Genomic DNA, 17,320 nt, shown 5'->3' with positions numbered 1-17,320 from the left:
CCCACTAGGTCTGTACGGGACTTTGATTCTGCTTATGTTCCAGTTCCTCCTCGGTGTCCGGGGGTTCCTGCAGGCAAGTCTCATTGCTCAATTCTGCCTCCAAGATGAATTACATTTGGATGTGTTTACATACAGGACATCTTTATTTGTCTGGAGAAACCTTTGGTAAATGCCGACAGTGGAATTTATGCTGCACTGGGAATGTGGAGCGTGGAGCATAGCTACATCACATGTTCGCTTATAAATGCAGGGCAACAAAGGACAGTTGGATCTTAATTCTATGGGTTTGTAGAGCACCCTCACCGGGTGCTGAGCTTCCCAGCTCACCTCTATCGCAGGTGGGATAAAAGAGTGGAGAATGTTGCCCTCTAAACCAGACTACTTGATGCCCTAAACTTGGATAATTTGTTTTTCTCATTTATACAGGCCTGCACATATTTTACTTCTGATTTTGTGCCTACTGCATTTTTCTAGTTGCAGACTAGATTTTGTGAGAGAGTTGCTGCTTTTGCACTTTCAGACTGGGAGACTTCTGGGAGCTTGGGTGATCATGTAATCGCCCAGGTGCATTCAAGCATCTTTCCTTATTGAAAAGTTAACCCGTCCAGTGTCAAACCCGTGAGGAAGAGTTCATATCTTGAGATCCAGCTGGTGACTGAAGGATCTCCGTGGACTGGTGGCTCAGCTTACATCTCTTTGCATTTTCAGCTTGCAATTGCAACGGCCACGCCTATGACTGTTACTATGACCCAGAGGTGGATCGCCACAAAGCCAGCAGAAGTCGCGAAGACAAGTTTGAAGGGGGAGGTGTTTGCATTGACTGTCAGGTAGGCCTGAAGAGCTCCAGTGGAAAAGGCTGTTGCAGATTTTTGTGCTTGTTTCTGCTGTCGGCCTTGCTGGCAGCTCCACCGACCCTCTCACACACCCGCTGTTATCTTAATTAGGTCTCTGCCTGGAAATGTAGTCTCTTTGCCATAGATTAAAGGACTGCACACCAGTAATGAAAACAGCACTTGGGTTCCTAGCTGTCCCCTGGGTAGTACCATTACCTTTCTGATGCTTTAGTGTTAGGTGTGCTGAAGCACTGTGCATGGGGAGGGACAGGCTGGAGCTGAGCACATTGGGAAGTCCCTGCCTGGGTTGCAGTGCTCAGGTGCTGCCATCTCTCTGGATCTCGCTCTGACCTCCAGAATGCCAGTCTCCTCAGTCTCTGAAGTTCCCAGTGAAAGTGGGAAAGTAGCTCTTCCGCTCTCAAGGTGTCTGTGAGCTGGTTAATTCATGCAGTGGCATGAAACTTTTAGCTGTGCTTTCTTGCTGGGAGGAAACAGATTGCTCCCATCCTCCTAACACAAAGTGGTCAGGACATTTTACCATCTGAAACAAGTGAAATGGACTCAAGGTCAGATCTGAACCTGAAACTTATACTACATTTATGGAAGGATACAGTTTGCAGGAAATGCTTTGGTTTCAAATTGGTGTATGTGGAATTTTGAGCGGATTTAGGTCTTTTGTGTACTGACACTCCTCAGTTGCTTCCTCCACACCCTGAAGCTGTTAGTAAATCTGGCAGATGAACATAAATCCTGTGGGCAGAGGAACTGATGCCCCTCTAACCCGCTGTCTTTCAGCATCACACCACCGGCATTAATTGCGAGAGGTGCATCCCAGGATACTATCGGTCCCCTGACCACCTGATCGACTCTCCATACATTTGCTATCGTGAGTGTGATCTCTTCTGCAGGTCGTAGATGCCCTCCTGGACTTGGTGACGCTCGGGAGGGTGGTCTAGAAGGTTGGGCTGTGAGATTTTTCTGGTGTAGGGAGTCCAGCACCATAAGAAATGGGACCACGTGGGTGGTTCCTGCTGCAGCTTGTATTGCCCATGGAAATGTTTGTGTGCATGCAGACAGTTGTCTGCAGCATCCGTGAAATCAGAAGTGGTGGCATGTTCCAAGGCTGGAATGAGCTAAAAATGTGTTCTCCCTCTTTCTGTGCCTGCAGGGAAATCCAGTCTTAGCTGTCATCTCTGTGCTTTTTCAGCTGGCAATTGCAGACCGTCGGTCTCCGTGCCCTAAGACAGGGATTTCTAGGCAGCTGTGCGTTGTATCTGTTTTGCTGGGGAGCCCAGCTCAGTCTGGGAGCTGTGATACATTGGCTGTTCTGCACCGTGTCCTCATGGCAGTGTGCCACTGCCACCTCTCTGGGGCAATGGGGGTCTCATGGAGGAGCAAGTCAGGGCTGTGCTGCTTTACTTGGGACCACACAGCGGGACAAGCACAGTGGCAGCAGTTCCTCTAAACCGGGCTGCTTTTGAGGAGGCAAAATCTCACTTTTCATTTGAGTCTCTTACAGAGGCTCGGTATCGCAGTGATGCCTCTGTGGTGCTCATGGCCAGCGAGGGTCTCGGGCAGTGACAACCGCTGCTGGCTTGTCTGTCCCCGCAGGCTGTAACTGCGAGTCTGACTTCACTGATGGCACCTGTGAGGACCTCACTGGCCGCTGTTACTGCAAACCCAATTACACCGGGGAGCACTGCGATGCCTGCGCCGAGGGGTACCTCAACTTCCCCCACTGCTACCGTAAGTGGGGGGGGTGGGACTGTGGAGTCATCAGGTCTGGGACCCCACAGACCCAGCGGGTGCAGGAGGGGCCAACAGCTCCAGTTGTGACCGATCTCCAGGTGCCTTTTCCTCATGCCACACGGCACTCCTGTCCCAGGAAGAGTTCTTGCAGGTGGGGACAAGCCCACGTTTGGCTTGGGTAGAAGCTGGAGCAGAGCTGAACTGGGCTGAACCCAGCTCTCTGGAGTCAACGGGAGCTTCCCATTTGGCTGGGGTCTCATCTCTAACGTTCTGTGAAAGACATCTTTCCAGAGCCCAGGCTAAAAATGGCTGTAATGGACCTTTGTTTAGTGGGATGTTTGCCCTTTTTACCATGTTCCACGTTTTCATTCAGCCTGTTCAGCTTTGGGACTGTCAACCCCTTGACATCCCAACGGGATTTCTTTGAGCATGTGTGATGACCTGTGCAATATCTTTTTGTGTAGCCGTTCCAGCTTTCGCTCACAACGATACTGGAGAACAAGTGCTCCCTGCAGGACAGATAATAAGTAAGCAGTGCAATTTTCCTTGATGCTTTGGCAATCACCGTGCTACTATTTTTCACCATCCAATGCAAGATAAGGTCTTCACCTTACTGGGCACATACATTGTAAGAGGCAGCCCTGACACAGAGTGATTCTGAGAGAGGAGGCAGCTGAGGGGTGGGTGAAAAGAAGTTTTATGGTGTCGCTTTTATAGACAGGGAAACTCTAGCCCATGGTGACCATGTGATTATGTGCTTTTTCTGGGGTCCACGCCATGTGGGGCTGTCCCTTCTGGCCTCCCCGTAAGGAACTCCCCGCTAAGATCACGGAGGGGCTCTGGCTGAACTAGAACCCAAGCTGGATTCTTCCAAATCTCAGTGTTTGGGTTCAGATACAAACCTGTCCTTCTGCTGCACCTGCACGCCCTGCGTTTGAGGGTGGGTCTGTGCCGATGGCCCCCTCTGCACAAAGCTGCAGGTAGTGCTGCTGCGGGCGCCTGGGAAGCTTGCACAGGCAGCTGCTTGCTCTGTGTTGCTTCCTTTGTTGTTCTGAAAGCTCACCCATGCCCTCATCCCTGCTCCCCTCCACCTCCCTCCTCTCTCATTCTCAGTTCTCTCTGTCCATCTCCAACCTTGTGATTTTTCTTGTCTCTTTTCCCACTAAGTTCTCCCCTGTCTCATGCTCCCCAGTGCACTCCAGATAACCTTTTCCTTCCTTCTGATATTTTAAACTCTGTATCTTCCAGACAGGTTTTTCTTTCCTGATCTGGAATTTCTCACTTCCCTTCTCATTTCCCCACCTCCCCCTCCTTCTGGTTCTTGGATGATTTTTGCCCTCGCCTCTCCCAGCCCAACACCCCACACCACTGCTGGTGATGAAGGCAGGGCTGGCCGAGGGCCTCAGCACTGCTGACCTGGACCACCCGCCTGCCCTGGTAGCGGGAAATCTCAGACACAGCTGAGCATGGAGTGACCAGAGAGAAAACCCAAACCCCACCCTGACCCTTTTGCTTATTCTCACACAGCTCTTGGGCAGTGCTGCACCAAATCGGCCCTCTGGGCTTTTGCAAACAGCATTTGTCTGCCCTGTGCATTGCCCTGCTGCCCGTCCAGCACCTTGCACACGTGGGTGATGCTGAGGCCTCCAAATCACCCTGCGACCGCACAAGCCAGGCATACAGGTCACTTGTGCAGGGTTTGGTTAAAACATTTACCTCTGGTAGGAAAGTAGTAGGAGGCAAATGCTTAAGCTGTTGCCTCTCACGGCAGCTCCTTCCCTGTCCGTGGGACCTCTGCCCAGCAGCAGGGATCGACTGACAGCCACGTGTGGTGTTGCTTGTTGTGTGTCCCCACTCCAGACTGCGATTGCTACGCCGGTGGGACAGAAGGCAACGCCTGTCGCAAAGACCCTCGGGTGGGGATGTGCGTGTGCAAACCCAACTTCCAGGGAACACACTGCGACCAGTGCTCCCCAGGCCACTATGGGCCCAGCTGCCAGCGTGAGTGACTCGGGGTCAGCAGCCCCAAGCTCTCCCTGCTGGGAAGGAGCGTGCCTCTCCCCGTCCTCCACTCGCGCTGGGGAGGAGGAATTCTCCAGCCCCACTTCCAAGCAACAAATTCCCATGACTTTTGCTGGTATTTTCCACCCAGCCCTGACCCTCCAGCATCCTCCTAGCCTAATGGTGGCTTTTCAGAAATTCCCTATGGATGTGAGCTATGGGCCAGGCATGCTTACTCTCAGCTGTGTCCCCCATGGGTTCAACAGCATTTCTACCCCAGAAGACTCACGTTCCTTTCCTAGGAAGGGGAAAGACGAAGAAGCTGTTTATTTACTAATGCCCTTATTGCTTTCCAGCCTGCCAGTGCTCCGGCCCCGGGCAGTACGATGGCACCTGTGACAGCGAGACAGGGCAGTGTCTGTGTCGAACAGGATTTGAAGGGCACTTGTGTAACCAGTGTGCTCCCGGCTACTTCAACTACCCTCTGTGCCAACGTGCGTATCTGTCCCGCCGTGGGCCTGGGTGGGTACGCACAAACCAGAGTCTTCTGGCAGGGTTTTGAGGGAGGACTAGGAAGTGGTTTTGTGGGCGTTTTGGTGGATACACGCAGTGGGCAGAGATTGACAGTCTGAACCCATAGAGCAGCACCTAAATGCCCTCAGAACCTCAGAAAAAAAAACGTATTGCCATGAGCTTTGCCTCGTGCTCCCAGCACAGGGCAAACGGGTTGTCTGTGTTGCAGTATGCGGCTGCAGCGCGGTCGGGACGCTGCCGGGAGGCTGCGACTCTGTCGGGAGGTGTTTCTGCAGACCCGAGTTTGCTGGGCCGCGGTGCGAGCAATGCAGTCCTGGGCACCACTCCTACCCCCACTGCTACGGTAAGGATGTTAGCGTTCAGTTCCTGCTGGTCTGTCACCTTCTGAAAAACATGCCTATTTTTGCAAGGCTGGTGTTTCTCAAAATCAAAACCCATGTCATTTCCACTGTGAATTTGGCAGGCTTGTTCCAGAGGCTATGGATCATGTCAAAGCCTAGAAGACAAAGCAGTTTTTATTGGTCGCACTTCCTCATCACAACCCTGCTGCGACCTGGTGTCTCAGTTTATGCCTTTTTTTGTCTGTCTTTTTAGTGCATTAATCTACTAAACTGCTGAGGAGCATTGAATGGGCCGTTAAAACCCCTCAGCGGCATTTTCCTGATGTGGCCATGACTCTAGCTGAAAATACTGCCTGTCTTTCCAAAGGATTAAGAAATTAATTTAGTTCTCATGGAAATGGCTAATTCCTGTGGGGCTGAATGACAGCAGCGGTTGGCCACAGATCGCGTGTTTCATCAGATTATTGAGAGTCTTGCTCTTACAGCTTGCTCCTGCGATTCCCGGGGTGCGGTGGACAACAACTGCAGCCCAGCTGGCCAGTGCCGATGCCACGTGAATTTTGCAGGACACACCTGCAACCAGTGTGCCATGGGCTTCTATGGGTACCCCAGCTGCACACGTGAGTAACCACCGTCGGCGCTCAGGGGAGGGAAGGCAATAGCTGCTGCTACTGGCTTTGTAATGGTTTTCCTTCCCATAACCTGTCTCCTAGGGTTGTATATGAATATAGTTGGCTTTTGCAGCAGTTTGCCTGTGCACAGTTCACCTGGCTATCTCATCTGACTGGCATGCTCTATAGTGAGTAAACATCCCAAAGAAATGCTTCTCCCAAGGCCGTGCAGTTTGTCTCCCCCAGTTCATTCTCTGTCACTAACAGCAGGAGCTTGAGTTTAGAAATAAAAGCCAGTCTGGATATATGGCCTCTAATCCAGCAACCAATTAAGAAGCAGACCTACCGAGTATGACTTGGGGAGCAGCTGTGGTTTGGACTCTCTCTCCAAAAGCATTGTGTGCAGATGCATGTAAAACATGTGCTGAATTGCATCTGCCTGTCCTCAGGCTTGAGTGCCGGCAGCCAGAGAGAGCAGGGCTCTGAGTGGGGTAAGCAAAGTCTCAAACCACATGTTCAGATTATACCCTGGTGATAAGAGATGCTCGGATGTGGCTCACGTGACACATCCAGGCTCTTCAGGGTTTACTCCACTTTGGTTCATGCCAATGCACAGGAAAAGCAACTGTGCTGAAACCAGCAGGAGTACGGTTGTACAACAGGGTGAACAATGAGGATCAGGATTTGGGGTTTCATGTCAGTCCCAACTTCAAGGTGTTTGTTGTCATGGTGAGAGTTTTGCATTATGAAATGATAGAGTTTTCAGTTCTTGAAGAACTAAGGAGGAGGGTCAGTGGGTCAGCAGAAGTTCTACTTTGGACTTCCAGAGGGCAGGCTTTAGCCTGTGTAGGAGCCAAGTTGACAGAGTCCCGTGGGAGGCAGTTCTGAAGGGCACGGGAGTCCAGGTAGGCTGGCCATTCTTTAAGAAGGAATTCTGAAAGGCGCAGGAGCAGGCCGTCCCCGTGTGCTGAAAGACAAGCCAGTAAGGAAGAAGACTGGCATGGTGGAACAGAGATTTAGCTAGAACTCAGGAAAAAAAGGAGGGTTTATGACCTTTGGAAGAAGGGGCAGGCCACTCAGGAGGACTACAAGGATGTCGTGAGGTTATGCAGGGAGCAAATTAGAAGCGCCAAAGGCCAGCTAGAACTTAATTTGACTACTGCCGTAAAAGACAATAAAAAATTTTTCTGTAAATACATTAGCAACAAAAGAAGGGCTAAGGGAGAATCTCCAGCCTTTATTTGGTTTGCCCTTTATTTAGTACAGGGCAAAACATAGTGCCACAGGATGGGGAAGAGGCTGAGGTACTTAATGCCTTCTTCTCCTCAGTCTTTAATAGTAAGACCAGTTGTTCTCTGGGTACCCAGACCCTGAGCTGGAAGACAGGAACGGGGAGCAGAATGACGCCCCTGTCAGCCAAGGGGAAATTGTTAGTGACCTGCTACACCACTTAGACACACACAAGTCTACGGGGCCAGATGGGATCCACCCAAGGGTGCTGAGGGAGCTGGTGGAAGTGCTCAATAAGCCACTTTCATGATTTGTCAGCAGTCCTGGCTAATCGAGGAGGTCCCAGTTGACTAGAAATTAGGAAATGCGATGCCCATCTACAAGAAGGGTCTGAAGGAGGATCCAGGGGACTGCGGGCCTCTCAGCCTCGTGTTGGTTCTGGGGAGGGTTATGGAGCAGATCGTCTTGAGTGCTGTCATGTGGCAGGTACAGAACGATCGGGTGATCGGGCCCAGTCATCACGGGTTATGAAAGGCAGGTCCTGATTGACTAAACCGATCTCCTTTTACGACAAGGTGGCCTACTTAGTGGATGAGGGAAAGGCTGTGGGTGTTGTCTACACGGACCTTAGTAAAGCCTTTGACACCGTTTCCCACAGCATTCTGCTGGAGAAACTGGCTGCTCATGGCTTGGATGGGTATCTTCTTCACTGGGTCAAAAACTGTCTGGCTGACCAGGCCCAAAGAGTTTGTGGTGAATGGAGTTAAAACCAGTTGGTGGCCAGTCACAAGTGGTGTTCCCCAGGGCTCAGTATTGGGGCCAGTTCTATTTAATAACTTTACCGATTTATCTAGACAGGAGGATTGAGTGCACCCTCAGTAAGTTTGCAGGCAATACCAAGTTGGGTGGGAGTTTTGATGTGCTTGAGGGTAGAAAGGCTATAGAGAGGGATCTGGACAGTCTGGATCGATGGGCCAAGGCCAACTGTATGAAGTTCAACAAGGCTGAGTGTTGGGTCCTGCACTTGGGTCACAACAACCCCACGCAACGCTACCGGCTTGGGGCAGAGTGGCTGGAAAGCTGCCCGGTGGAAAAGGACCCGGGGGTGTTGCTTGACAGCCGGTTGGATATGAGCCAACAGTGTGCCCAGGTGGCCAAGAAGGCCAACAGCATCCTGGCTTGTGTCAGAAGTAGTGTGGCCAGCAGGACTAGCAAAGTGATTGTCCCCCTGTACTCAGCACTGGTGAGGCTGCACCTTGAATACTGTGTTCAGTTTTGGTCCCCTCACTCCAAGACAGACATTGAGATGCTGGAGCGTGTCCAAAGGGGCAATGAAGCTGGTGAAGGGTCTGGAGGACAAGACTTGTGAGGAGCAGCTGAGGGAACTGGGGGTGTTTAATCTGGAGAAAAGGAGGCTGAGGGGAGATCTTCTCACTCTCTACAACTACCTGAAAGGAGGTTGTAGCGAGGTGGGTGTTGATCTCATCTCCCAAGTAACAACTGATGGACAAGAAATTGGCCTCAAGTTGAGCCAGGGAAGGCTTAGATTAGATATTAGGAGACATTTCTTCACCAAAAGGGTTGTCAAGCACTGGGACAGGCTGCCCAGGGAAGTGGGTTTGTTGCCATCCCTGGAGGTATTTAAAAGACATGTCAGTGTGGCTCTTAGGGACACGGTTTAGTGGTAGACTTGGCAGTGCGAGGTTTATGGTGGGATTTGATGATCTTAAAGGTCTTTTCTAACCTGAATTGTTCTATGATTCTTTCCACTTCCCTGGGCACAGCATTGCTCCTGGAGCAGAGCTGCTGGTGCCAGGGCTGAGCAATGCCTGTGGCAGGTGCCTGTGGCCCCACATACGCTGAATGTCCCTCCCCAGCTCTGGGCCGTGTCCCCATCTCCCTCCGTCGCGCCGGCTGTCCGACTGGAAGCCAGATGTACTCTTATGTCTCCTAGCAAGAATTTACTGCTCATTAAAAAATAATCTGTGCTACAGTTTCCCTGAAACAACAAAAGAGCATCATCACCCTCTTGCACCATACTAAATGTAGACGCCTGAGCCGCAGCCAGCTGGCCGAGCACTGCTCACAAATGCTGATGCCGGCAATATGCCTTTGAAGAGGCTGGAGACATAGATGAAATGGTCTCACAGGAGTTCAGTAGTCTTTTTTTTTTTTTGTCTCATAAAGCAGTGTCCAAATTTCAGAGCTGTAGAGGAGTCACAGCAAGGAAAGAAGAGGAGAACCTGATTTCATTTTTTTTTTTTTTTTAATCTGTTGTTTTATGAACAATGTTTTGCAGTTAGCCAGTCTGAGGGTGTCAGCCTAAAACATCCCGTTTTGGCAGGGATTTGCAGAGAGCTGGCTGGGCAAGGAGGGCATGGGCAGCTCCCCGGCAGCTCGCTGACCTTCGTGTGATAGGGCAGCAGGATCTCTATGTGTGTTCGCAGGAGGCAGGTCACGCAGGGAGCCACAGAGCCACTGCCCTGCCCTTGTCCTTGGCTGCTGGCAATGCCAAAGCCATATTGCTGGCCCGGCACTTGCAGGTCTGCTGCCCACTTACAACATCCACAGGGCAGACCCTGATGGCCAAATGCTGCTCTTGGGTGTTCAGGTGCAAATGGGCTTTTGTAGGGTCTGAGGTGTCGCTGGCTGCTGACCTTTTGCAGATGAGTTCACATATTCCCGTTTTCCTCGAACAAAGCTTCTCCCAGCCTCCAGAAATACACATAAATGTATATGAAAATGTGTGATAAACATTGCAGCTTCTATTGTTTTTGTTGAAAGAGGGGGTGCTTTCAACCAAAAGCAAAGAATGAGCGTGCATGTTATTTATAACCCGTATTTCTGGCTGCTGTGATGGTGGTGAAGGTCAGGCAGACAAAAGAGGTTGCTGGTGGGACGCCTTGAATGCAGGAGTCCCTGTGCCCTGCAGCTCCAGCACTTGCTCTCCCCTCTTTTGCAGCTTGCCAGTGCTCCCGAGAGGGCTCTCTGCACAGCACCTGCGACCAGGAGACGGGGCAGTGCAGCTGCCGGCCCAAAGTGACGGGGCTGCGCTGTGACAGCTGCCTGCCGGGCGCCTATGGATTTCCACACTGTGAAGGTACCCCCTTCTTGATGGGGAGGGACTCTGGTGTCTTGGGACATAGTGGTGTGGTGCTGGTATAAACAGGCTTATCATCCCTCAAGAGCTTCGCAAGGGAAGAAATAACCTCCTTTAGGAACAGCCAGGGTGTGAGCTATCTCTTTATTGAATCTCTCCTTGTGCCTCTTTTCTAGTGGGCTCCTGTAACCCAGCAGGGTTGGTGACTGCAGATCCCTCGCTGGCCCCGGTGAGTATCAAATAAACCCACCAACCCCTGCAGGTCATTTTTGCGTGATCCCCTTTTTCTCACTTTGGGCCAAGTCCTTGCTTAAGCACAGCCTGAGAGCAGCCATTACCCACGTGAGGGTAGCAGACACCACGTTCAGCTGCCGTGCTGCTAATTCTTACCTGCTCTTTTCTCCCCCTCCCTTTCCCCAGGGCTCCTGCTCATGTCGGGCATACGTTGAAGGCCCAGCTTGTGACAGATGCAAGCCTTTATACTGGAACCTGACTCCAGAGAACCCCTACGGCTGCTTGAGTAAGGAAATGGCATTTGCACAGCCCCAAAGAGTCCCCTTCATGCTGTAACGGTGTAAGACCCAAACCCAAGCCAGTGGGGACCATCATTGCTGGATGGAAGGGATGCCCTTCCTTTCATCTTCACCCTGAAGTGACATGTCAAAGCTGGAGTGGTCTGGGTAACTGTCACAGGCTGGAGCCTGGAGTTTTTACTTGGTATGAAATACAGGGCTCATGCAATGAATTGTGCCATTCTCAGCCCTCCCTGCAGATGTTGCAGACTTAATTTTTCATGGCCAAATGAGCAGAAAAAGCAAATGTCTTTGGTAGTTGTGTCCTCAACAGTAACTGTCCAAAATGAAACGTCAGCTCTTGTGCAACACTACCCTCTACTTGACCATTTCCCAGCTCCTTTTAGCCCAGCCAGTGTCCTCTGGTGTGGTGGGTACTGTCCCCCATCAGTCTTCATCTTGGGGGCTGATTGATCTTCTGGCTTTCTTGTTCATCTCCCTCTCTCCAGGCTGCAAGTGTGATACCAAGGGCACCATCAGCAGAATCGCAGAGTGCCAGCAGGTGGGTTTGTTCCTCTCTGCTCCCAGGCATCTCCGGGTGTGTGCTGTGTTGGGAGTGTTTCAGCTCCGTCTATCCCAGCAGCTGCTGGAGAGGCCTGTCCCAACACTGAGCTCTCAAAGGTTGCACTACAATCTGGGTTTGTATGAGAACATAGGATTAAGACCTGTCATAAATTAGGCACCTAAATATTTCTGGGTCTGGCCCAGGATGCCTGGATTTTTGTTTGCCTGCATTGTTGGGTAATTTAACTTATCTGGCCCTTATCTGGCCCACCCACGCACAGGAAGCCGTGTAAAGCATGAAATGCAAAATGTTTCTCCAGTGTCTCAGACTAGAGCCCAAATAACTGAGAAATAGTTTAGCCGTGAGGAGCAATGGGAGGGAATGAGCTTCCATGCCTGCTCTCTCCTAGAGCGACGGGCAGTGTTTCTGCAAACCAAACATCTGCGGCCAGTTCTGCTCGGCATGCAAAGATGGCTACTTCAACATGGAGAACGCAAATTACTTTGGCTGCCAAGGTAAGCCCCCTTGGTGATGTGTCGGGTGAATGAGAGGGGCCACAAGAGCTGACCCTGGAGCAAGCAGCTCTGCAAATACCACCTGGCTGTTGGACTTGGAGAGAAGGAGCGGCAGATGTCCCACCTCTGCTTTTGATCATAGCATGACCCAGAGCAGGGGCTTGGGTGTTGCTGTGGATCTGGACACCCGAGTTCATGGTTTTGCCACCATTGTACACAGGTCTGTCAGGCTGGGGAGTAACAAAGCCTAGAAAGATAGGTGTTTTAACCACTGGCCGTGTCCTTGCTGCTGTACCCCTTCCTCCTGTTGGGAGCAGGTGGGCATGGACATGTGGGGTTGGCTGCTCTCCATCATGCCCATGGGAGGAGGTAAAGGAGCGGATCCGGCCGCTCTCAGCCGGCCCACACGGTCCTGGCAGGGTTGGGAAGAGGGAGCAAGGCTGCTGCTGGCAGCGGGGCTGTGGCACCCAGCCATGAGGGTTTGCAGACCTTGTTTCTCCCGCAGCCATCAGCCGTCTGGAAATAGCTCGGTGCTGAGGTGGAAGGGGAGCTGATCCAAGTGGGGCCGGGGCCAATATGAAAACGGATACAATGGAATAAAAATAGCGGCCCCAGCCCTCCCGCCTGCTGGGGCACGCCTTTGATTAGTGACCGGGAGCTCATTAGTTGGGGGGGGGGAATGTAAACAGGCGCTTCCTGCCCGCAGGCTGCCGGTGCGATGTCGGCGGGTCCCTGGGGCCATCCTGCGAGGAGCGGAGCGGAGCCTGTCGCTGCCGGCAGAGCACACGTGGCCCCACCTGCACCCAGTAAGCCTCTAGCTAGAGACGCACCTTGGAGTGCTCTGCCTCCCCTTCACTCCCTGCGGGGTGGTGTCCTCTGCCACCGTGGGGTTGGGGACCTCATCGGCTGGGCTGCTGCCACATCAGTCACATGCCTGGCGGAGGTGTCCTCTTGCCTCTGCCTCCAGGTCGCCCAGCAGATAACTGTGCTCCCTCTTTTCCCCAGACCCGCGCGGGACCATTATTTCCCTGACCTTCACCACTTGAAATTCGAGCTGGAGGAAGGCACCACGCCGGCTGGCCGGGCTGTGCGCTTTGGCTACAACCCCCTGGAGTTTGAGGGCTTCAGCTGGCGAGGATACGCACAGATGTCCTCCATCCAGGTATGCCTGGTGTCTCCATCCCATCTCCTCCTGGGGAGGGTGCAGCTGGTGGAGGACTGACGTGCTTTTGGCACACACATCTTTCACCCAAGTGTTTCTCAAACCCCCCAAAGTCACATGGTGGCCAACATAAACAGCAGAGTATATATATAGCCTGTTTGCGCAGATATTTCCTGTAGCTCTGGGGACAGCATAGACTGATGAGGGAAAAGATCCTAAATTGGGAATCCCCTGACATCCTAATCCATTTAGACAAAGGTGGTAGCTTAGTGATTACTTACAGGGATGTCTATAAACACTGTCTCTGGGTTTCCTTGTGGCTCTTTCATCTGACTGCTCTTTCCTGCAACTCTGCATAACCTTCCCTTCCTTTTCCAAAAATATATTAGCTCCTCCTTAGCTGCCATGTTCAGCTTGGACCTCTTGTTACCATTCTGCCTCTGCTCTTGCTGTTAGCTGGTTTGCTGTAACGATGGTTTACACTAATCTGGAGTTGTCTAAGCCATAAAAGTGAAGCTATTTCATCTGTTGACCCTTTTTTCTCCTCGGTAGATTCTTCTTCTGCATGGCCCCTGCAGAAGTGTCGCCCCTGTGTTTGGGGATGGGGTGCAGGGTAGCAATTCTCTGACAGTCTTGTCCCATATAAGATGCTCCTTGTTCTGGTGCATGTGCTTTCAGTTTTCTTCACTTTTTCATGCTTAGGTAAAATAACAGAGAGGCCAAATGCATTAGCCATTTCCCATTGAATTTGTAGGTAGGAGTTAAGCAATGAACTCCTATAGGCTCCCTTGAGAAAACCCCATCCTTAAAGCTTAAGAGTGGAGCTCATGCTCAAGCTCACGGCTTTTGTTTTGCATCCAGCGTTGGTGTTGGAGATAGAAATAGGCCTTGATTGAATGGCTATCACATGGCTTTCTGCTGGCAGGTCTCACCTGTAGTTTGGTCTCTGCAAGATCCTTCCAGTTTGCTCTCCAGTGGGAAGACGGTGTGTAACTGGAGCTTTGAAGAACACAGAGCCCTCATTAGGAGTCTTCCCGGACAGACCCCAGCTTTGCCCTGTAGCCAGGAGGGTATTTAAGCAGATGCTTAGATCTCTTTGAAGTGGGTTGGATTTAAGCATCTCCTTAACTGGGGTCTGGCCACGCAGTGTCCAGGCAGGCAGAGGGCTGACCCACCCACCAGTGGCACACTCCTTTAGCATCACTAGTCGTTAGCATTGCAGGTTCCCAAGGACGAGGCACAGCTCAATTTGCAGCCTCTTCTGTGGGCAGAGCCCCGTAAACACAAGGGCCAACGCTTCAGCATTTGGTACCTGCTGGCTGGTTACGGCGCGCTAAGCCCAAAAGCAACATGCCGATAACAAGAGCAAGAATTTCTTAACGCCTTTCCTCAGGCGTGGCGTGTGCCCCAGGATAGCCGAACCGCCCTGCTGTGCCACAGCATCTTCAGATGTGGTCAGAGCCTTTCCACCCCCTTCCTGCAGGCAGGTTGCTCCCTGGGTGGGCCGGTCCCAAAAGGGACAGTGTCGCGAGGTGCCCGTGCCGTGACGCTGCAGTAGGGCCGGCGTGCTTGTCTCCTCCTTGCGCTGTGGCATGTTGCTTTGGGAGCAGTGAGCCGAGCGGCTGCGCTTGGGCTGGTAGCTGTTGGCGGTGGAGGTAATTGAAGGTGTGCTCTGCTTCTCTCCCCTTTCTCTCTCCCACCAGCCCAAGGTAGTGGTGACTCTCAATGTGACCTCCCCCGACCTCTTCCGCCTCGTCTTCCGCTACGTCAGCCGGGGGCCCGCCAGTGTGGAAGGGAGGGTCTCGGTCGTTGAGGAAGGAAAGTTTAATGTTTGTGGCAACTGTAAGTGCATTTTTCACTTCTGGACTAACTCAGAGCATCCCACGCTGCGACACTCCTCCTCTGCCCCTTCTCCTGCCCCAGGTGTGCCCGTCCCAGGTGTGCCCATCCCAAGTGTGCCCGTCTCAGGTGGCCGGCCAGCGCCGTGCCGTGGGATGGCGAGGGAGGGGGAAGAGAGGCAGGCAGGCAGGCAGTTAGGCAGGAGGGTACGGCTCTCCCGCAGAGCGGGTGAGCAGCCAGGAGCTGGCCCCCCAGTGACGTGTGCCCCGTGTGCTTTTTTGCTTTTTGCAGAATAAAATCAGAGTCACTGTAGACGTGAAGGAGGCAGAGCTCTATCTGTTCCATGTCATCCTGAGGTATATTAATTCAGGAGGGGCCACTGTGTATGGCAAAATTACAGCTTATCAGCCACGAAGGAGAGGTAAGGATCCCAGACTGCTCTGCTCCCCTGCACCATCGCCACCTCCTCCCCATCCCAGGCAACCTTCTGCATCATCCTTTTCAGAAGACACTTCCATATGGCTTTATCCCATTAGTCCTGCCCTTCCAATTGAAAGACTGATTTGAGTTTGCAGACCCCCTTATTTAACAAAACAGCAGCAAGTTGGCCCTGTCCTGGGGCTGCACACTGAGGACCATTAGCAGCCAGGCTGCTGTGAGATAAGGCTGTTGTACAAGTCAGTGCAGACTTTCCAGCACGGGACAAGATCACTCCAGTGCCCCAGGCAGAACTGAGCTGAGTTACCACAAAACCAGAACAGGCCAAGTGCTGGGAATTGGATGGAGACTTTGGCAGCTGGACGTGGTTTTGTTCTGCAGGTGCCCTCATGTGGCAGGCCTGCCCTTGCCTTGCGCTTCTCCCAAACCCAGCTGCTAGCTTCACACATGGTGTGGGGTTTGGAAGTGACATGGAATTGCTCGTGTTATACGGGCATTGCACTCTGGTGCAGTGTCTTCTCATCAAGCCATGAGTTGCTGAAGAAGAAGAGCCGCCAAAAGATGGCTGAACAAGCCTAGAGAATCGGACAGCAAATATTCTGGGAATCAATATGAGCAAGACTGCATGGGGACAGACCTGAGGCCATTCAAGTGTCCTAGTGGGTGGTTGGCTGATTGATTTTAACCCTTCTGGTACTACAGCCACATCATCCTGCTGAAGCTCTCCCTCCAGACCATATGTGCACAGCACGTGGCTGTTGACACCAGCTTACCTAATTTATCAGTGTGTGAAGTTCTCTTCTCTGTCTTGAATTGACATAGAAGGTGTTTTGCCATTGATGTGAAATGCAAGGTTTGAAATGCCAAGAAACTATTTTTCTGCTTTTTTTTTGGAGGGGAAAAATAGCTGGTTATTTTTATGGCCAGTCATATTATGCAGCAGAAAGACAAGAGAAGCGTGAGCCATGCCCATGCTTTAGATTCCCACTAAAGGTCAGGAAGTATTTAATCTGTCCTATCCAGCAGCAGAGTTCATTTGCCATATAATGTGCTGCCAGACTGATGCACCAGCAATGGGATCCAGGAGGGCAGCTTCCTTGATAGGCCAGATCGGCTCCAGAAATGCTGAGCCACCTTCTGCCTGGGTGGAATGGGCTTCACATGGTAAAGGTCAAACAGCCTGGAAAGAAGATAAGTTGGAAGATGTGGCTTGCAAAAAGGGAAGCCTTTTCTGAGTATATGATCTGCAGACTGGTTTCTCTCACCCCACCTCCGGAAGCTATCCCAGTTTGAGTTGTGTTTCTTCTCAAAGAGATATGAAGCTTCAGATTGACAAGAAATCTACTCCTTTGCTTGCTTGTTCAGGAAAATCTTCATTCCTTGTGTCCTCACTTCTGCTTCGCATCTGAGAAAGCGAGGGCTTGGCCTCAGCTGATGCCAGGCATGTTGCAGAGCTAGCACACATGGGAAGGGCTGACCCATCCCAGCAGTAGCAGAAGCCCTTGCTTTAGCTTCTGATCCTCTGCATTGTGCCTTGACGTCCATGTACTGTACCAGGATAGTCAGCGTGCCACATTCCCTGCTTCCTTCTTCATCGGCTCACCATGCAGCCATAATCAGTGAATCCCTGTCACCCATGCTCTTCAAAACACTCCTGAGACTGCTGGACAGGCAGACAGTTTGCTTCTAGGTGCTGTATCATTATTGCATCCAAAGTTAATGAATTCAGCAGTTATGGGACTGTGTCAGTTGAGCCAAGGAGCTGTTCAACAGCAGCAGGATCAGGCCTTAAACCCGTTCCATCCTGTCAGTTAAAATTAATGTCTAAATCTCAGGTGCCGAGTCTGTGGTTGGCAAGAAAGACAGGAGCACAGCTTGGGGGTCTGAGAG

General features: G+C 51.8%; 1 protein-coding gene across 2 annotated transcripts in view; it reads left to right on the top strand.

Moving 5' to 3' along the window:
• The window catches only part of LAMA5 (laminin subunit alpha 5), a 104,031-nt gene that overhangs the window by 58,889 nt on the left and 27,822 nt on the right, over window positions 1–17,320 (top strand). Inside the window, exons 8-23 of one of the 2 annotated variants that reach the window (XM_042801065.1) lie at window positions 709–827; window positions 1,629–1,719; window positions 2,445–2,579; window positions 3,047–3,109; window positions 4,443–4,583; window positions 4,940–5,077; window positions 5,326–5,460; window positions 5,944–6,078; window positions 10,262–10,399; window positions 10,576–10,628; window positions 10,820–10,919; window positions 11,421–11,473; window positions 11,886–11,991; window positions 12,698–12,797; window positions 12,997–13,153; window positions 15,284–15,413. In XM_042801065.1, coding sequence (XP_042656999.1) covers window positions 709–827; window positions 1,629–1,719; window positions 2,445–2,579; window positions 3,047–3,109; window positions 4,443–4,583; window positions 4,940–5,077; window positions 5,326–5,460; window positions 5,944–6,078; window positions 10,262–10,399; window positions 10,576–10,628; window positions 10,820–10,919; window positions 11,421–11,473; window positions 11,886–11,991; window positions 12,698–12,797; window positions 12,997–13,153; window positions 15,284–15,413 — 1,794 coding nt within the window. Of the gene's footprint in view, window positions 1–708; window positions 828–1,628; window positions 1,720–2,444; window positions 2,580–3,046; window positions 3,110–4,442; window positions 4,584–4,939; window positions 5,078–5,325; window positions 5,461–5,943; window positions 6,079–10,261; window positions 10,400–10,575; window positions 10,629–10,819; window positions 10,920–11,420; window positions 11,474–11,885; window positions 11,992–12,697; window positions 12,798–12,996; window positions 13,154–14,856; window positions 14,996–15,283; window positions 15,414–17,320 lie in introns of both variants that reach the window. The other variant, XM_042801064.1, reaches the window with a different exon arrangement.

This window comes from Tyto alba, unplaced genomic scaffold, assembly GCF_018691265.1.
Source record: "Tyto alba isolate M040663 unplaced genomic scaffold, T.alba_DEE_v4.0 Super-Scaffold_33, whole genome shotgun sequence".
Classification (NCBI taxonomy): domain Eukaryota; kingdom Metazoa; phylum Chordata; class Aves; order Strigiformes; family Tytonidae; genus Tyto; species Tyto alba.
The sequence above is the reverse complement of the archived record's forward strand: the minus strand, read 5'-3'. Positions and strand labels throughout refer to the sequence as shown.